We start from the raw sequence: 21344 nt of genomic DNA on the forward strand, positions 1-21344 counted from the left end.
TTTGTATCTACCCATCAGCATAGCTGGGCATTTAGTCATTACCAAAGTCTCTTTATTATCTGTACTATCAGAGACAGTATGCCTGACTCCCAGTTGTTGGGAGAACGTGAGTAGAAAGATTACATTCCATTGTGTTTTATTTGTGGGCTTCAGTATAATGGCTATCAGAACACTATACTGAACTAAATCTGTCCTCGCTTAACAAATGTCTCACTTAGCAACTGAAACTTTGGATTCAATTGTGGCTGTAAGTCGAGGACTATCTGTATTTTCTCAGATTAAGATTACGGTTTGTCCTCCTGTGAAAAATTTCTAATCTTCTAAACAAGTCTGATTCCAAAAGAGGCCTGAATAAGTGGAATTCAGATTTTTCCCCCAAAAACACCTTTTCCTGTTTAATTCTATTTATAACATAGCACACCAGAGAGAAACTAAATTAGGCCTCCAGCATTCCATTGGGAAGATGGACAATTAGACATTTTTAAATTCTTCATTTAATTTAGTTATCAGGGATGGAATGTTTTCCATGATTAGGCAGAGTAAAAGTCCTTCTTTCCAAAAAAGTTGCCTTCAGTTATCCACCATCTTATGCATAATTGAGGATAACATTGACAGAGGAAGAAAGGATGGCTTGCATAACAGTGTTCCACAGGCAGCCAAGTTTATCCTTGTCTGGCCTTCTCACAGTGATAAAATATAAACCTATGCTGAAACCTAAGATCTTCAGTTATCATTGCTATTATGGTTCATTGCATAGTCAGCCAGATGTTCAAACTGGAATTGGCATTTTTATCCAGCTATCAAGTCCTTCCTAAGGACCTGGGATGGTCAGATATTGATTTATTATTATTATTAGACAAATTTATATAGCCGCCCAACTCACACATAGGTGATTCCAGGTGGCTTACAACATTTAATTTTTTTAAAAAAAATTCCATAGAATGTCTAAGTGAACATTTAATAATGAAGCAAATTTCATAATGTATTTCAAATTATACTTTTAAAGATCTCCTTTAATGGTGTTGTGTCAACTTTTATTGTCAGAGTGCTTCTCCCATGACCTTGCATGGATCAAACACTTCCTTAGTTTCTGATAACACGTTGTCTGGATCAGAAACAGAACTTCATTCACCACAAGTAAGACAACTTTACTAATTCCTCTCTTGTTTTTGACTCTCTTGATCCTAATTTATGTATTTCCCACCTTTAATCACAGACTACTTTTGCAGATTTCTTGGTGTGAGTTCTGCAAATTTCCTGTTTCCTGAATATGATCTGATTAGAGTTTCCAGAATTCCCAGCCCATATAATTAAAGAAGGCGGGGTGGGGGGGGGCGTGTTTCTAAGAGAAGTAAATGAAAATCCTTTTTGTGGTTCTTTTTGTCCTTAAAGGAGAAGCCCTCAGAGTATCTTATCATCTGTAATAAAAAAACAACAACAGTTCACTAAACCAAACAGAACTCTTGTCTTTTTTCTCATTCTTTGCTTTTTTTTCCATTATAAAATGTTCTTACTAGAAGTAGAACTAAATAGGATTGCTATTGTATTATTCAATGAATGGTTGATTAAGAAGCTTAGCTATTTACTAATTTGATCAGATACTGTGAGGATGCTGTGATGGTCATAAGTGTCAGGTATATTAGTTGTAAGTCAATTTTTTCAGTGCTGTTGTAACTTCACTGAACAAATGGTTGTAAGTCGAGGACTACTTGTGACCTTCGTGTAACATAACTCGAAGAAATTACTGAGCAGTTTATGTCATAAAAGACCATAGTTATTCAGCTTAAAAACAATATATTAAGAATAGGAATTGAGTAAAAAAAATCTGCTCTTTTTTGCTATTTTTACTTTTACATACCTTTGTTTCAGAGAATCCTTCCAAATATTTATAGTAACGTAGGTTATTAAAGATAAATATAACTGTTGGCTTGCGGAAACTGCTGATGTTTGATAATTTTAAATTTAACAACCTAAGTTGTTTGTTGATAGAATATCTGTTTCATTATGGTGCTTCTCTTCAAGGTTCCTACTCCAGTTTCAAGTGAATCACAGATACCACTGACACCCTCAAGAACTAGCGGGTCACCAGTACATCAGGGGAAAGTTTTCCAGTCTCCTCCATCAAGTAGCAGTGCTGTTAATGTAAAAGCACCTCCTTTTCAGGCTATGCAGACTGTAAGTACAATATAATTAGATGTTGGACAACACAACAAGATATTGGTCAAAAATTTTGGTTTTGGTAGCTTCTGTACAAAGAACAGATGGCTTTCATATAAGATATAGGACAACAAAACCACATTTTGTTGAATAGACGTTTCAGATAATCTTAGCTTAACAGCCATTCAAAGTTATGATGGCTCCCCTCAAAAGATACTTTGGACTTGGTTCCAGTGTTCTGATGATTGTGTACACACACACTGCAGTCATGTGATTGCCTTTTGCATGCTTAGCAACTGGGTTGCATTTATAGCCATTTGCAGCATCTTGCAGTCACATGACTGATTTTTGGCAAAAAAAATATTTGCAGTTTCAGTTATTCCAATTTCTGGCAAAAACCACTGGTTGGGTATAATGGATTTGTTTAATGACCATATTCATTTAAATAACTGCCAGAAGAAAGGTAAAATCAGTCACGGTTGTGTGGTAAACTGCTTTAATGACTGCTGCAATGTACAACCATAATTCTGAGCTAAATTATGATCATAAGTCAGGAACTACCTGTAATCTTATTTCTCACAATGTTTCATTTCCGAAATTAGAACTTTAGTAAATTAAAAGTCCCAGCATATAACCCTAGATGAAATTAATCAAACATTGCAGAGAAAAAAGTGTGCAAGTTAGACAGGAGATTTCCTGGAAGTTATAGAATCTCTTCTTCATTTCTGCAATGTAAATTATTAACATTTCAGTTTCCCCCAATGAATGATATCTCATTTTGATCTGGGGCACTACAAGCTGCTGCTTGGGGTTTATATGAGGCTGATATAGTTCATAACATTATGTCTCTTGTAGGTGTTCAAAGTGAATGCACCTTTGCCACCTCGGAGGGAGCAGGATGCGAAAGAGAATTCTCTGCATTCTACGGGATACAGTCAGAATTTTTCAACAGCAAGCACACAGACGCCACCTCCGTGTAAATTACCTTCTGCTCAAAATGCAGAACAAATAACTTTTTCACAAGAGTCCCTTTCAAATGGTAAGAAGAATTTCAGTGTAAATCAGTAACTGAAGCGATGAGGCAAGAGATGGCCATGATTCTAAATTCATTTTGAACATTCTATAATATTTAACACACGTTACTTTAAAAATGACAGAAATATTTGGTTTTTTAGTTCTACTAGAAAACTTTTTACTCATGGAGAAGATGGTGCAGTCTCATGTAACCAGAATGAACATTAAGTTTTAAGCTGGCCGTATGTTTTATACCCCAATCCTGGAAAGTCCCATGATCATCTAAGAAGAATATATGTCATAAAAAGAAAAGTAATTGTAAAGGCAAATGCATTCTAATAATAAGTCAAGAGTAAACATAACAGCCATTGGAAATTGGAAGCATTTCTATTACAGAACTTTAATTGCTTTAATTTGATTTTACTTCTTGAAGGAGGTTTATTTCTCTCTGAGTCATCCAACCTGGCCTGACCGTCATGATATTTTCAGTCCTTCCTTCTGTCCTCCCAATTCCACCTACCTCTAAAAAGCTAGAAAATATTCAGCTTCCTCCTCATTCTTCCCTGTAATCTCACTTATACTTTCCGTGGGAGTATAATTGGAGACATGTCAAAGCTTTGCCTTTTATTTTATTTTTATTTTATTTTAATTCCATTTATATCCCGCCCTTCTCCGAAGACTCAGGGCGGCTTACAAGCTTAGCAGTAGCCTTCATTCTATGTATATGCCTGCTTATTAGGGCTTTCCCCCCGCCCAAGCGGCATTTTTACAAAGTCAGCTTATTGCCCCCAACAATCTGGGTCCTCATTTTACCTACCTGGGAAGGATGGAAGGCTGAGTCAACCTTGAGCCTGGTGGGACTCGAACCTGCACTAATTGCAGGCAGCTGGTGTTACTTAAGGAGGCATTAGCCCACTGCTCCACCAAGGCTCTTTTCCGCCTAACAGTCTCCAATGCATTCCAATGAGAGGATTTGATTTCATCTGCTATGATTGTATGGGCAAGGAGAGAGATTAGTATCTTTGTTGCAAAGCTATAAAATTGTCCATTTTCTGCATTCCGTTAATTGGGAACCTGTAGTAGAATATTCTCTTTTTGGAGGTAAATGGACAGCTTTTGCCTGTTTACAAATTATTTTTAGGTCCTGGATACTTCAATCAGATGATCTCTGTGGGAGATAAGCAAAGGAGATGCCCACTTCTGAGATGAACGTTGTTTTTGAGTACCTTGTAGTCCTCTCTATGGTGGGAAAATAGAATGTTGAATTAATTCCTTCTGTAACAAAGAGAGAGTGGATCAAACCCTTTTTGATGCAAATGAATGGCAGGAAAACTTAAAATTGCCAAGTTTTGATTTTTCGATGTCTTATGTCCCATCAACAGTTCATAAATCTTAATCTACTGGTTTCTTTTGTAGCCGGAAGTGTTAAGTACATTTAAACTCATCATTGTCTGTCTTACCATTGACAAGCCTCCAGACTGGCTAGTTTATGTTAATTCCAACTACTTAAAAGGTAAAGGTTCCCCCGCACATGTGTGGTAGTCGTTTCCGACTCTAGGGGCCGGTGCTCATCTCCGTTTCAAAGCCGAAGAGCCAGCGCTTGTCCAAGGACGTCTCCGTGGTCATGTGGCCGGCATGACTAGACGCCAAAGGTGCACGGAGCGCTGTTACCTTCCCACCGTAGTGGTCCCTGTTTCTCTACTTGCATTTTTACGTGCTTTCGAACTGCTAGGTTGGCAGAAGCTGGGACGATTAACAGGCGCTCACTCTGTTACGCGGCACTCGGGATTCGACCCGCCAAACTGCTGACCTTCTGATCGACAGGCTCAGCGTCCTGACCCACTGAGCCCCCGCGTCCCTTTCCAACTACTTAATGAAGTTTTAAATTCAACAAATTTGTTTATTTTTAAACAATTATTAACAGTAACAAGGTATTGTTAATACCGTGTGTTACAAGCAGAGTGCAATTAATAAAGATGAGTAATCACATCCTTTTGCTTTGTAGTAGTTTACAGGAATATGTAAGACGTCTACTTCTTATCTTAAGCAGGTACTTGCCAGGCTGAGGGAGCTGTTCCTGTCAGCAATGGTACCCTCACTTTTTATGCAGCACAGACAGCCACTTTCCCTAGACCATCTCAGCCTTTTATTGCAAACCGTGGATCTATCAGAGGTTCTCTCAGGGGTGTAAGATCAGTGGCCAATTCTTATCGCTCTCCTGGTGGATATAAAGGTAAGATCTAGTTTTATGAAAAGGCTGGTGTATGTTATGATGCAGACCTATTTCTATTGCCATTCCAAAGTGAATCCTGAAAGAGTGATAATTAATTGTAGTTCAGATTCTATGGAATTACTCTGTAGTGTCTGGAATACAAGTCTTATTGGAACAAGAATCATACCATTCTGAATAGCATGCCAAGGACACACTGCAGAAGGGGCAGGATGATATATAGACGTAAATTACATTACACATAAGTACTGCTTCACCACAGTTATTTGGCAGTTAAGAGTGACTGTCTCCTCATGCATCTGCACTGATGCTCAGATTTAAAATAGTTCAGTAAATGTGCGAGTAACAAATCATTCTCCCACGCACTAATGTTCTCATACATATATGAGAATCTCAAAGGTAGAGGAGGTAGGGATGGTTTGGAATTCCTTGCTGACAAGCAATAGTTATGGTGGAATATTGGAGCTGCAACATAATAGGCTGCAGATTATGCATCTCTGTAGATCTGAATTCACTGGGTGTAATCCAAGTGACAGAGATTCTTAGTGATGGACCTAGTCTTACCTCCCAGAAGTATGGGTGTCTCCAAACCTTGCTTAGAAGTCTGTACTATTCCAGTAAGCTTTGGCCTGTACATATGGTCCTTGTTTGGCAACCACCTTTTTAGCAATTGTTTCAACTTACAATGGTTGAACTTACAAGAGTCTCCCTTGGTGTCAAGTCCAAGCTAAAGGATGACACAGCAAAATCCAATCCTTTATTTGTTTGCACTTAATGGACAAAACTAAAACAATAACCTTCTAATCTACTAGATGTATCCTGAAAAATTCTAGGGTGCAACTGCCCTTGAACCTTCCTCCTGCCCCAGTGCAGCTCAGGATTGCACAGTCGCTTAATTTGGGCCTCTGTTTGGGGAAAGCTCTGTGTTGCCAAACTCCTTCCCCCCTCCAGGTGCACATTCCATCACAACTGATAATTTTGAGAGTATTTATCTTTCTGTCTGTCTGTCTGATTCATCAATCTTCCAACCATCTATCACCTGTCTATCATATCTCTCTCTCCCTCCCAATCTCTCTTTTTCTCTCTATTGTATATGGCCACCCATTTCAGAAGAAGGATACAGCAGACAAAAGGTATAAGATACCTGGATTCTTGTGTGCTGTTTTATACTACAAAGAATATTTGAATTATCAATTTAATCATATAAAAAGGATCTAGTCTAATGTGCTGAAATACCAAAGTGAAATGCAAATGATGCTGGTTGCTAAAGAGCATGTTAGACGTTGACTTCCCTTTCCTTGGAAGGGGGGTTGCATATCTTTTTACACATGGTACTACATAAAGGTAGTTAAAGTTACTGAATATTCAAAATTCTGGTCACTTCCTCTTGGACAACGAATTGGGTCTGTTCTTTTTTATGACACAAGGTGTACGGTGTTACAGTCCACTAATATATAAGTGGCGAAAGGCACATTTTTAGTATTTAATGGAAATATGAAGTGTTTCACACCAAACAACACTTTATTCCAGCAGGTTTTGAAGCTTACAGAGGATCATCTTCAATTCCTAATGGAACCTATAGCCAATTACAACTTCCTGGCAGAGATTACTCTTCAGTGCAGTATTCCCAGAGGGTAATGACTTGACAAGCTTTGTTGAGACCAGATATGCTTTAGAATGGTTTGGCATCCTCTGTTCTGTGCAAAAGTCAAAATCAAGCATTCACTTGACATAAGGGATGCTTTATAAAACCTGATAGCATGCTGTGGCTAGTAATTTAGTATAACTTAATAGTAAGTGCTACCTTAGAGCAAATAAATTGAGTGTAAATAATGGATTATATATCATAGTTCATACCTGTTTTGTATATTTTGTATCCTATTGATGAATTTTAATTTTGGGTTTATATCTCTGAAATTTGTTCACTTTGCTTATTTGATATCAGTCTTTCTTATGAATAATACATTTGAAAATAACCATCAATTAAGTATGCTGGAAAATTAGAACCAGAATTGGCTGTAGTTTTAACATTTACAGGCATATGATATTATATCCTAATTAAACTAGTGCTAATCAAGGATATTGGACTGCAGATATTTGCCAGGTAGCAGCAAACGTTTGATGTAGGACGTAGCACAGTTCCCTCCCACTCTACTATCTCACTAATCGTAACAAAAAATTCAAGTGACTGTAAGAACGTTGTTGCCCTTTAGTAAATTGAGGCAAATGTTTATGTTCTAGGATATGAATTACCAACCAAACTATAAGCGAGGAGGCATTAATAGTGGTCGAACTAATTCAAGAGGTAAGTTTACTTTTAACATTTTAAAATGGAAGTCTCTCTTAAGTGACACTGCAGTGCTCAGGTTGCATGATTACACTATGATTAACCATTCCAGCACACTATGGATTATGTGTATTGTTGCCTAAACAGTCACGTTCAGACTCCATGTTCTTAGGCACTTTGCCTGATACATGCCTGGAAAGGAATCTGAGGCTGCTTTTCAAGGAACCCATTCAGTGCTGTTAACAATATACAGTACTTCCATACTTAAGTGCTAATTTTGAAGAGTTAATAACTGCTGGGAATTAAAAACTTTTGCAAAGGCTCTTTTCATTAGAGCAGGGAGAAAAATGTCCATCCCCACCTTTTCCTCAACAAGGATGCCTGATGTTCTTAACTTTCTACTCTTCTCTTCCTCTGAACACTTACTGTCTAGAACATGTACAGTTTGCTCTATGCCTGGAACAAATGGAGCAATTTTACTCAGTGTTTGAATGCAAACATTTTAAAGTAGCCACTTGGATTCAGACAACTAGAAATAGGCTGTTCCATGCACAGAACATTTTATTTATTTATATTTATTTATATTTAAATTTATATACTGCCCTATTCCCGTAGGACTCAGGGCGGTTTACAGGGAAAATTAAAAGTTAAAATACATCATATACAATTAAAAATGATTAAAACTAAGATTAAATTAATCCCTGAACTTAACTAAAACCCCATTAATTAAAAATTAAAACCCCTCAGTCTGGGCCAGACAACTCAAAAAACCAAGTTTTCAAGTCCCTACGAAATGAGCGAAGGTCGGGGGCGGTCCTAAGCTCCGTGGGAAGCTGGTTCCAAAGGGCCGGCGCGCCACAGAGAACACCCTTCCCCTGGGGATAACCCGCCGGCATTCCTTAACCGGAGGTACCCTAAGAAGGCCCTCCCTGTGGGAGCGCACAGGACGATGGGAAGTTGATGCCGGCAGCATCATAGTATTGGGCAAAGTGTAAAAGAATAATTTTTTTTCAGGCTATTGAAGAAAATATTTGATTCCAGTTTAGCCATATCAGCTTTATATAAAGTATAAAATCCTTAAAAGTTTCTGTGTTTTAGGTTACAGGCAAGAAAGCAGACAGGAAGAAAACTGCTCAGCAGGTAGCACTCGAGGTAGAACACGTGGTAAAAAATACTTCAGAAGAAGGGAATTGAGAAAAAATGAGAAAAATGAGAAAGAAGCAGAGTCTGAAAATAATCTTGTAGTTGCCAAAATGCACCAGTTCAGTTAGTACCGATTAACAATATAGTTGACAGATTGGTAACTTGGTTTTCTACACTAAATAAAAACATATTTTTAAAGAAGCGTCTTTTCTTGGAAGTAAGAGCAATGCATCCTTGCAAAATGTATTTCCTATTGAATAATATAATATTGAAGCAGGTATGGTTATTCGGGTGAGTAAGCAGCCACTATACATTCATGATAAAATATAAATACATATAAGATTAAAATTCTATTAATGGGTTTTTAGGCATTCTGTTATGTAAGTCAATGGGGTGTAGTAATTTGGACTAAACAGTTTAGTTTTTGTTTTTATGGTCAGAAGCTGTGAGAATTTTGCTTTAATCTGAACATCATATAGCATGAAGTAGTTCTGGAAATCAAATTATTATAATTCATAATATCCTTACTGTCTCCAACCTGGTATCCTCCAAGTATGTTTTGGATGGTAACTTTCAGAATTCCCCAAACACTTACAGGGCAACAGTTTGGGGAAAATAATATAGTTTTAATAACTATGCAAAAATTTCTTAACAGTAAATTTATATTTCTCACCATGATATTAAAGATACTGCAGATGTCTCTGGTGTCTAAGATAGATTTAAATTATTTCAACCCTGAACTCATTGCAGGTGTGTGTTCAATGCATATATCACCTCTACTCAACTTTTAGAGGGTGAAGGATGAAAAACCTGTTTCTAGCTTAAACTTGCTGGATTGGAGCATGGTAAATTGAGTTGTTTTTAATGAAATAATACCAATCTGAGAGCCTGGATCTGCAAGGGATTAAAGTAACAAATCTGAACAAATACTGGGGCAAAGAAGCATGGTCAAAATTGGAAGTCAGAGAAAAAAAACCCTGGTAAAGTATGGGATATTCTCAAGTCATGGTTATACTTGTTAATTAACTGTTGAAGCCAAAGGTAACACAGTACTATGTCTATTAGCCTTAAAAACCCTACATAAATTATTTGTGAAACCATATGTCCTCTTTTCAGAATTTGAAGAACAAATTTCTAAAAACTAGGAACAAACCAGTAACTGGCACTTGTCTAGATCAGCCTTCTCATATATGATGCCATCCATATTATGACTGTGGCTAATATGGGGAATTGTAGCTCCAACAGAATTGGAAATGCTCAGCTGGGGAAGGCTGATCTACTGTATAAATATTGGCAAACTGAACTTTGAAAACTTCTAAAAATGGATTTCTTAATAGTTACATCAGAACTAACAATTGCTCATGATCTCTAACAGCAGGATGGAACGATTCTTCTCAGGTGAGCAGTCCAGAACGTGACAGTGAGATGTTTAACAGTGGGGACACTGGGCAGGGTGATTCCCGCAGCATCACTCCTGTTGATATGCCTGTGACAAGCCAAGCAGCCACCATACTACCTGTACACATCTATCCCCTCCCACAGCAGATGAGAGTTGCCTTTTCTGCTGCTAGAACTTCTAACTTGGCTCCTGGAACTTTAGATCAACCCATCGTGTTTGACCTCTTGTTAAACAATCTTGGCGAAACCTTTGATATACAACTTGGTAGGTTCAATTGTCCTGTTAATGGTACTTATGTATTCATATTCCATATGCTGAAGCTAGCTGTCAATGTACCATTGTATGTGAACCTCATGAAAAATGAAGAGGTTCTAGTCTCTGCATATGCCAATGATGGTGCTCCAGATCACGAGACTGCAAGCAACCATGCAGTCCTCCAGCTCTTTCAAGGAGACCAGATTTGGCTACGTCTTCATAGAGGAGCTATTTACGGAAGTAGTTGGAAATATTCTACCTTCTCAGGATATCTCCTGTATCAAGACTGAACATTGAGCTGCTGCAACGGTTTGGTGAAGGAAGGTGAAAACTGGTGGGCTATTTTCACACTGCATACTGAATACTTAAAACACACCATTCTAAAGTGGGATATATGGTGATCTGTCTTGCAAAGAGTTGAAGTTGGATCAGCACTGATGTGGCACTTTATCAGTTGTGATGTAGCCTTGATAGTAAAGCTCTGAATGTTATGTTTGCACTTACTCTTAAAACTGTAATTTATCAGCTTACTACGCTACTCAAGTTTGCCTCAAGTCTAGGTTATTCGCAACGCCTTGTGCCTAAATAAAAAAAAATATGCCTTAGTATCAATGTTTGTGCTACTGTAATAACTGGGTCATATTATCACCCCATTAATTTTCTGGAGGGCTGTGAAGACTTGGCTTGTTCATCCAGGCAAGATGCTAGGATAGAACTGAACAAATACAAGTGTGAATTTAGAGTTAGTGGGATGGTGCTGTAATTGAGCTATGTGGTGGTGAGGTTCAGTTGACCAGATTTCATTGTTTTTATTAAACGTTATTTTGAGCTGCCTTAGGGTTATCACTATAAGATAGGTGGCCATATAAGTTCATGAATAAATAAGATTCCACTGGAGAAAGAAAACATCCACACACAGTTATGAAGTATGTTCCTTGTATGTGAAAAGTTGCGGATTCAATCCCACAAATCTGGTAGAAGAAATAGTTGATGATGAGTTCCCTGGAGAATTACTACTACTAAAAATTAGACAGATCATTCCCCAATCTGTAACACAACATTATACATCATTTTTATTTTTTAAATGTTGAAAGCAAGTGGAATATTTGAGACGTAAGATTCATTTCCTGTTTATGTAATTATGTACAATTTGAGTTCTCAACACAGCAGCCGCAGGAACCTCTCTCGATTCCCAGGATTGGGAAACTAGCACCCACCATAGCAAAACACCAGCTGTAAGCATCACCGTTTCTAAAACTGCTTCTGGCCTTGTATTTACCTGGCAATAGTTCAATGCTTAAGAGCTATACTTTCCTGCCTGGGGAAAAAAAGGTAAGGTGGCAGAAATTGGGCAAGTCATCATGTACAGTAAATGGGCACTGTGACTGGCCATACCAATCATGGTGTAAGAACATTAGATGTTTCTCAAGTTCTAAATGTGTCCCTAAGCCCCAAAAGTTGAAAATCCTGACTTTGTATTATAGTCACTGTCCCTACCAGTTTTGATGTGAATGCTGCAGCAGAAAAATAACCCTACAGGTAATTATGTAAATGGGGAGATGATAAACCTCTACACAAGCAGGATTGTTACATCTTATTAACCACTAGTATTGTTGGTCGCTTTGCTTCAGATTTTACACCTTTGTTATAAAACTCTTGTGTTGTTGGAAATGAGTGGCTATGTCACTCAAGGTGTTTACTAGGAACTGGTTGCCCTTGGACCTCTGTTGCCCTTGGACATCACTGTTGGACCTCTGTTGCCCTTGGACATCACTGTGGAAGCACTCTGGAGATAGTCACAATTGAGGACTTTATTTGAAACTACCTGAACAGCAGATTGGAAGAATACCCGTAAGCAGAGATGGTAAATTCTCCTCTGCGTTCTCCATTCAAGTTGCCTCTACAACTTTGGTTCTGTTTTATTTTACATTCCTGGTATTGGTGTACAAGAACAACTACTAAACATCTAAAAAGTGCCTCTCTCTTTTTTAAAGTTCCCAATTTGACTCAGCATTTTATAAATTCTAAAAGGCCCTCCTATTTTTCCAAATGACAATTATGTTAACTAAACTATTTGTGAAGCTTTTATCACAACCTCTAGCCTTTTCTCTCTCTCCATCAAAGGATTCAGTTGGCTTATGTCCTGAAGGCAGCTCCAGATCTTTTTGTGAATGTGTGTGGTATTGAAAAGCTTGCAAACATCTCAGTATGGTGAGGTAATAAAGCATTTTAAACTTGCTTTTTTGTTACCCTTTTTAAAAACAATGAACAGGTTAACAAATATTAAAGCTATGCTTGTGTGACAAAGTAAAAATACACATTTGAAACTTGCCTATTTACTATACAGATTTTTAAATGGTGTTTTTTTTGTACAGTAACTTTCTTGCAAACAGTTTTCAGTTATTAGTAATCCTATTGATAAAGTCTTACTGTTGTGGATTGTTTCATTGGCAACAAACAAATCTACAAAAGTTATTCCTGAGTTATCCACAAAAGTTATTCCTGAATTGTAGCTGTATGGAAATGTATTTGGCCCCTTTTGGATGTTCTGAATATTTGCTTTCCTTTGCAATTGAATATGATCAGAGCTTCAAGTGGATCCATCTGAAAGTGAATGAAGAAATATAAAAGTTAAGTACTTGTTTCATTTACTTCCCAAAGTCATCCAATCTGCAGCCAAACTTGTTGCATCACATTTAACTGCAATAACTTAATAAATAGTTCCTATAATTGGAGATCAACCTCACATTGCTATGTAGGAATTTTGGCCAATTCCTCCATGGTGTATTGTTTTAATTCAGTAGCTTTTGGAGGTTTTCCAGTGGAACTTCCACAGTTCAATGACATTTAGGCCTGAGTTTTGATTTAGCAACTCAAGAACACTGAGTTTGTTTTTCTTTATCCATTCTCTTGCAGATTTGCTTATGTTTGGGATTGTTCTGTTGCTGCATGACCACTTCACCTCAACTTTAGATGTCAAGAAAGATGGCCTGATACTGTTCTGAGGAATTATTAAAAGTAGAATTCATACTTTGTTTATTCAATGATACCAAGTCATCCAGAGGTTGAAGCAGCAAAGTATCTCCAAATTATGGCACTACCCATTTCTATGTTTGATCATTGGTATGAGGTTCTTATTGTGGAATGCAGTGTTTTGGCTTCTACCATTCCTAATTGAACTTGTGTAACTTGAAAGGTTCCACCTTTTGATTTATTTGTCCACAGAACATTTCTCAAGGAGGCTGGAGATTCATCCAGCTGTTTGACTAAATTTGAATATCTATGGCTTTCTTGCTACTCTGTTTTGTACAGTGCTTTTCTAATGGTACAGTCAAAATTTGCCCAGATCCTTGGATTACATTCTAGGTTTTTTTGTGACTTCCTAGCCAGTTCTGTTCTATACTCTGATGTGATGAGAGCCACTTTTTTTTAAATGTACAATTATTTCAATTGATCTTAGTTGCAAGGCTGTCTCTGGTGAAGCTTCAGAGGATTAGAATGGTTTTGTAGCCTTTTTCAGGCAAATGGGGATCAACAATATTTTACAGATGTCTTCAAAAATTTATTCTGAGCTGAGAGAGATGTGCCTTGGAATTTTTGTGGTGTGAACATTAGAGATCATTAGCCATAATTATGCCCTTTATTTGATGGCATGATTTTCTCATCCTGTAATACGTTGGTTGATCTGTTTATGAAATAAAGGAAACAAGCACTAAACATTGGTGTTCCTTTTTCATTTAGACCAGGGGTGTTAAATTGCCAGCCCGTCGGCCGTATGCATCATGTGGGCCGGATGCGTCACGCAGAAGCTGCACCCACCCCATTGCCGACTGGCAAAACAGTCCCGATACATCACACGATGTCATGTGACATCGTGAGTTTGACATGTCTGATTTAGACTATCAGTAGGATCTGTAGCTCTGATACAAGCTAAACTAAGTGAAATGTGATCTGAGCTAAAAAAATTGAGAACACCCAAAGGGATAAATATTTTTTTAACTGAATGATATGTGATGTGTGGACATAAAGAGGCTTCCTGATATCTACAGAATACTGGAAAAATTCAAACTCATGTCAGGGATATGTCACTGATCATGGTTGCTACATGTATGTGTAGATGCTGAATGCACTGGGACCTGGTATTTTATGCAGAACATACAGGTTTTTATGCAGATTTCAGTACTAGAATTAAATGCTGAAAAATGCTTAAAATCATTTCAATAAGTGTCTCATCGTGTTTATATTCAGTAGTAGGTAATATGAAAGCTGTGTATCTGTTACATAGCATATAAACAATTCAAGAATCTGTTGTTCCAATTTTCTAAAAGAATTTTGCATTTGTTTTGTTATATTCAGTAGTTTGGTAAGTTATTAATTTTATGTTTTTGAATATTAGCTACCCTCTGTTGTTTTCCATCAGCTGCAAACTAGCTAAGATATTCCTCCACCTCTTCAGGGAATGAATGAAAATGTTAAAAAGTGTGCTGGGCCAGCGTCCCACTTGATCCAGTATTACAACCCATTTCAATGAGTTACAGAGAACTCATAATGTTCAAGCCAACTGTGGCTTCTAACATACACCAGCCATTCAGCCAACGTAGAATAAACATATGGGATTTTTGGAACGAAGTGGATTTCCATTTAGCAAAATTACAAAACCCAGTAAAAAAAATGAAAAGTCTGATTATTGTTAATTGGAATAAACAAAATATGCGCATCCTCTGAACACACAGAGGGAGAAATTCCCAGGCAGGCTGATCTAGTTACTACTATATAAGAGGGATCCATAAGTAGTTTTTCTCCTTAAGCAGTTTTTGTTTCCTGCCCCCTTTTTCTAATCTGATAGAAATATACAGGTAGTCCTTGACTTACGACAACAGTTGAGCACAAAATGTCTGTTAGTAAGACATTTGTTTTGTCCCATTTTATGACCTTTCTTGCTATAGTTAAAATAATCACCACAGTTGATAAGTTAGTAACCCAGTTAAGTGAATCTGGCTTCCCCATTGATTTTGCTTGTCAAAAAGGTGATCACATGACCTTAGAACAGCAACAGTCATAAGTGAATCGCCAAGCAGCCGCATTTTGATCACATGATCAGGGGGCTGCTACAAAGGTCCTAAGTGTGAAAAACGGTCACAACTTTTTAAAGTGCGTTTATAACAACGGTCATTAAATGCACTGTTGTAAGTCGAGGATTAGCTACATAGGAAAAGACGAGAGAGAGAGAGAAAGCCTAAGCCTCCGGTCTCCGTGCGGGAAACTAGGGTCCTTACCGCAGCGAGCAGTTCGCGCGCCGTTTCTTTCCGTACAGCAATATGGCACCCAACGTACCGGCGCCGCGAGAACGGCGAACGGGGGTGGGGAGGCGGGTGGCGCGCTGAAGCCGCAAAGTATCGTCTTCGCGACAGTTTGGTTGTCGTAAACCGGTGAATGGCTGCTGTGTAGCCAAAGGGGGAAGGAGGGAGCCGGCGATCGTGTGCGGCGGCCGCTCTCCTTCCCGTCGAGGCTCTGAGAGACCATGGATCCCAACAGAATTATCCAGGCGCTCAAGGGCACCATCGACCCCAAGCTGCGCCTCGCGGCCGAGAATGAGCTCAACCAGGTAAGTAGTTCGCGATGGGCTTGGGCCTCGGCCGGGGAAGGGGCGCCCTTCGCGCCCGAGGATCTCTGACGAGGTCGGCCGCCCCCTTCCCGTCCGGCCGCCTCGTTCCCTTCCGACGGAGCGCCTGTCATCATCGCTTCTCGCAGAAGCCTCGAAGGAGAAAGCCCGCGTTATTCCCGAACTACAGCCGTACGTTAACACTCAGGCGGTTGTGTGAATCCAGCCCGCGAGGTTTAGTTTAGGGTTCCGTGTTTCAGGCGCGTCCAGAACGTGCGCTTGTTCTTGCCGCTTTGAGGCTAGGTAATGTGGTGCAAAGTGCACAAAGGACGCTACGTTGAAGAAATAAAGGAGGCACCAGATGAGAAAAAGAGAAAATATGCATAGCTAAATCTGATTCACCCCCACACTTTCTTCATGCCTCCCTCCTACGTTGCCGTTTGTTTTTTAAACTTTTTTAGGTTTCACATTTTCGGGATTTTATCTGCTTCATCTATCGCAGCTTTCTTTTTTTCTTCCTTAATATATTTATTCGGCAGTTCCATCAGGATTCATCTCTTTTCTGTAACCGCCTCATATGATATTAGTCAGGCATTCCTGTATTCATTTCTCATTTATTCAGTGCCCATTTATGTAGGATTTACTCATTTTGACAGATACACTTCTTCCTGCTCCCACTGCATTTCCATTATATTCAGGCTTTGTTTCCACTGATTACCCAACTCCCATTACTGCAGGGGTCTTCAAACTTGGCCCTTTTATGACTTGTGGACTTCAATTCCCAGAATTCCTCAGCCAGCATGCCTGGCTGAGGAATTCTGGGAGTTGAAGTCCACAAATCATAAAAGGGCCAAGTTTGAAGACCCCTGCATTACTGTATAAGAAAATGGATAGAGACAAGCTGTTTTGTTTTGTTTTTAACATTCCTCACAGCAGATTACATAGTAATCTTTCTGCCACAGTTTAAACGTCCTAAAATTTCTCAAACCATTCCCAGTTCTGTTAAACATTCTACCAAGATACACAATTGCATGTGTTTACTCTAGCTTATTGCTGTTTGTGTTGCAGTCATTCATTTTCTGTTTTCTAAAACCTTTGTCTTTCAACTACTAGTACATAGCTCCATATTGCAGCATGCAATCTGTGATTTGCTGTAAGTCATTCATGTTCTTAGCGAACATCTTGGTATGGTCTGTTTACAAAATTATACAGGTATCTCTTACATCTTGAACTATCATCATCATCATCGTCGTCGTCATCATCCTAGCCATTCTCTATCCACGGCAAGATGAAGGCCTCTTCCACATATTTCCCACCAGTAAGGTCTTGATCTTTCCTTTGCCAGTTGGGCCCACAATACTTGCTGATGTCATCACTCCCTCTTCTTTTAGGTCTCTTTTGTGAACGCTTTTTATCAAATGGAATCCATTCTATGACTGTCTTAGTCCAGCTGCCATCACTTTTTCTTGCTATGTGACCAGCCTATTCCCATTTCAATTCTTTTACCCTTTTGATGGCATCATATATATTTTCATTTGTCTCTAATCCATGTGCGGGTCTTTCTATCTTGTCTTGTGGTGTCCACCATGTATCTTTCCATGGCTCTTTGCATCAGTTGTAGCTTTTGTGTATTGCGAGGTTTGTGTCCATGTTTCACTGGGATATGTTAGAACCACTATCTTGATCTATAAAAACATTAACCAACCAAGGGGACATCGTCCGGCGGATAACACCCAGGGGGAGGGCCTTCTCAGTGGGTGCACCTGCCCTTTGGAACCAGCTGCCCGTGGAGCTTAGGACTGTCCCCGACCTTCGATCATTTCGCCGAGACCTGAAGACCTGGCTCTTCGAGCTTTCCGGCCCAGGCTGAGTTTTAATTGGGGTTTTAACTGAGGTTTTATATGTTTTATATTTTTTCAGGGATTTAGTTTAATCTTTTTAATTGTTCTTAATTTTTGTGTTGACGTTTTATATGCCCTGTAAACCGCCCTGAGTCCTACGGGAAAGGGCGGTATATAAATTCAATAAAATTCAAAAATTCAAAATCCATCCTTGTCTTTATCTCTGCTTAGAGCCGAACCATCCACTAATCATTTCATTTATTTTCAGGAATTACATTATTTTCATGATACATACATTACGTTCAACAAATCTTCATGTCTATATTCATGCAAAACATTCCATAATTCGAACCTGTTTACCTTATCATCAAGTTATTTCCCTCACATTTATATATATGGCCTGCTAAAAAACAAAAGCTTAACCTGTATTTCCCATTTTTTTTCCACTGATATTTCTTGGGGACTTTCAGTCAGAATTTTGCAAAGTTATTTCCAGGCATACTTAACAAACTAATTATGTGATAGTTTTGCATTTATTCTTGTTACCTTTGTCTTTGCACTGTATAAGGGAACTGTAACATTATCCTTTCTGTTGTCAGATATAGCTGCCCCACATGCACATCAAATATCACATAGCTACTTCATAAGCTGAGCACACCCATAGTTTAATATTTCACCTGTTAAATTTCTCCAGCCTTACAATGATTCAACTTTGTCATAGCGTTTACAATTTCCTTCTTATTTTTTCTTGGACACAAATATTTTTAGTTCTATACTCTACTCTTTGACACAGGGTCCCAATCCCTGGGCCACAGACTGTCACTGGTCCGTGGCCTTCCAGGAACTGGTCCACGCAAGTAAGCAAAGCCACATCCATGCATGCACTAGATCCAGGCAGCCTGTGACACCACATTCCCTGGACTGTGGGAAAACTGCCCTCTATGGGACCAATCCTTGGTGCCCAAAAGTTTAGGGGCCACTGCTTTGATACATTTGTATAATTTGCAGCCAGTTCTGAAGTATAACAACTATCACCCATTTATAGGTTCCTCATTTCATATGTAGTCGCAACAACCTAGAGGACAGCAATTCATGCAGTTCATAAAACAATATAAAATTTAGGTTTTTATATTAAACCTGCACCTTGTTTCTCCCACTTTTCCTGTCTAAAATTACTCCTTACTGTTCTTGAACTTTTAGATACTGAAGCCTCTCAGTTTTGCACCTTTTGATATTGATAGTTTTTGGTTTTCTTCTTTCTTTCTGGTTGCGCTTTGAAAACAGGGCTGCATTTATCCTCAGATGTTTGTGGTCCTGAATATTTAATGCTGTAGAAGCATTAAATTGATATAAAGGTGTGCTAGATATCTGCATGGACTGAAATGTGTCCTTTGTATGTTACAGCTCCAACTGTTTAGTTTTATCAATTAAATAATAAAATGCATTGTTTTAGACCCAAACCCACTTTTTCTTAAGTTTGGCCTCTTATTAAAATTGTGGTAACTTCTTTTCCATATGAAGTTGCTGATAACTTATTATGTGGCATATAAGCCCAGGGAGTAATATCTATACTTCTACGCTGACCTTGTCTCAGATCAAAATATCAGGCCTTGGTTGATTCCTGAATGACTCCAGGGCTCTACATTAGACTGGATTTTGTTTTAACCCTAAAAAAAGATAGTGGCCAGTCACTTTTCTATTGTTGTCATAAAAATTGCAGGGACACTGGCATGTTCATGAAGTCAGCAGGAGTCAAGGTTGACTCAAAGAAGATTGTAGTTTGTAGTCTGGGGTGCTGTCCAGGAGAACCTAGTGCTGATGCATTGGCACTTTTTTAAAGGTTTCCATTATGTATAATTTCATTTTGCAGAATAACTTATCATGAGGGCAATCTGAAGAATTAATTGAGTTGAACAGTTCCAAGAAATACCAGTCTCATTGTCTTCTGGGAAAACAAGGGCCTTGGTTAGACAATATGATATTCTAAACACAATGTGTTAAGTACCTTGCATCAAAAGACATCTGCCTATTTAGACTGTAATAAGATAAAGAATGAGATAGTAAAATATCCTCTACAATAAAATTGGTCTTCGGTCCCATAGGAATAAATTAAAACTGAAACTGAAATATAAAAGTTATTATTTGGTAATATATCGTTAGAAGTTCATTTTCCACTTAAAAATCACATCTCCGTATTGAACTTTAAGCTAAAATAACTTGGTTGACATAGTTAAATCATTTATAGATATAGAAGCCTGCAGATAGTAAATAATGTATTCCATTAATGCTATAAATTATATATTCAATTAACATATGAAGGCTAACATCCAAATTTTGGATGTTATACTATTCCACGTATAAGATCAGTGGTGGGATTCAGCCAGTTACCACCACTTCGGCAGAACCGGTAGCTAATTTTTTGTTGCCCAGGCCCAGAATGGACTTTGGAAACGGCATCCACACGGAGAACTGGTTGTTCACATATTTGAATCCCACCACTGTATAGGATTGTAGTGAAGGAGTGTTTCCAATTAGAATTAAATTCTTTGTCACATGATAGTATTTCTTGCTCATATATCACTTACCTGTACCTGATTTATTTATGCCATCTATTTGTTACATTCTTTCAAAAGTATATAATAATAAAATAGAAAACAAAGAAGAAAAAATAGAGTAAAAGTGGATGGTCTATTCTGTGAGAGACCTAGTAACATTTGAATTTGCTACTGATTGGGAAGCAGGAGACCCCTGAAACATAGGAGATTTTAATATTCTACAGTTCTGCATTTTAATATACTACATTTGTTTTCATTTAGAAAAAGTTAGCTTAGTTTGTACTTGCAAAAATCACTCATGGGCTGATTTTTATAATGTTAAAAAATATATTTTACTGAACGGTGGCAATCCAAAATTTCTGTTGGATGTCTTTGAGCCAAGATCATCTTTAGTGGCTTAGGATCTGAATACATAAAGTCAGCATAGATTTTCATGTTAACCCTTACATATACATAATTACATGCTGTCTAAAGTAAATAAGTGAAGACACACAAACTTTAAATCCATAGCAATTTTACGTTTATGACTCCCTCTGCCCCTCTCTGTGGTTATATGCATTTCAAAAGTGGCCTCTTGTGACCATCAAAGCAAAACTTTCAAAGGGGGGGACTTTGCAAAATTCATTTGGCTCAGTGTAGTTGTTTCCATGGCTTCCCAGATTGTTTGCACCTGATTGTAGAAAGCACATCTGGTGGATCAGCCAACAAAGTGAAACAGCTGTGCATTCAGCTCTGAGACATCTGTGTCCAACAGAAGATCTGATGACTATTCCTAAGCTCATCCTTCAAATGAGAAAAAAAAATGGACTGGAAATGGGGTGATCAGTGGGGATTTTAAGAGTGGGAATTATAATTGTTTGC

The 21344-nt window shown here is 38.3% G+C and overlaps 2 protein-coding genes and 1 long non-coding RNA gene across 4 annotated transcripts in view; all 3 read left to right on the forward strand.

The window, feature by feature from the left end:
- The window catches only part of CAPRIN2 (caprin family member 2), a 30754-nt gene extending 19626 nt beyond the window's left edge, over positions 1 to 11128 (forward strand). The window contains exons 13-20 of the mRNA XM_083365150.1: positions 1045 to 1137; positions 2023 to 2175; positions 3013 to 3196; positions 5282 to 5404; positions 6932 to 7035; positions 7643 to 7706; positions 8787 to 8954; positions 10210 to 11128. Of these exons, the coding sequence (XP_083221276.1) occupies positions 1045 to 1137; positions 2023 to 2175; positions 3013 to 3196; positions 5282 to 5404; positions 6932 to 7035; positions 7643 to 7706; positions 8787 to 8954; positions 10210 to 10775 (1455 nt within the window). The 3' untranslated portion in view covers positions 10776 to 11128. The remainder of the gene's footprint in view (positions 1 to 1044; positions 1138 to 2022; positions 2176 to 3012; positions 3197 to 5281; positions 5405 to 6931; positions 7036 to 7642; positions 7707 to 8786; positions 8955 to 10209) is intronic.
- A 1125-nt stretch (positions 11129 to 12253) lies between these two features.
- LOC310641856 lies at positions 12254 to 14196 on the forward strand. The gene is made up of 3 exons (XR_014492783.1): positions 12254 to 12349; positions 12610 to 12701; positions 13072 to 14196. It is a non-coding gene; the product is annotated as an uncharacterized lncRNA (long non-coding RNA).
- Positions 14197 to 15905: 1709 nt separating this feature from the next.
- IPO8 (importin 8) overlaps positions 15906 to 21344 on the forward strand; it is a 50632-nt gene continuing 45193 nt past the window's right edge. For both annotated transcript variants that reach the window (XR_014492974.1, XM_083366809.1), the window contains exon 1: positions 15906 to 16090. Coding sequence is in view for 1 of the 2 variants with exons in the window: in XM_083366809.1 (XP_083222935.1) it covers positions 16007 to 16090 (84 nt within the window). In the remaining variant the exon portion in view is untranslated. The remainder of the gene's footprint in view (positions 16091 to 21344) is intronic.

The sequence above is a fragment of the Vipera ursinii genome (assembly GCF_947247035.1).
Source record: "Vipera ursinii genome assembly, chromosome: 6".
Taxonomy (NCBI): Eukaryota; Metazoa; Chordata; class Lepidosauria; order Squamata; family Viperidae; genus Vipera; species Vipera ursinii.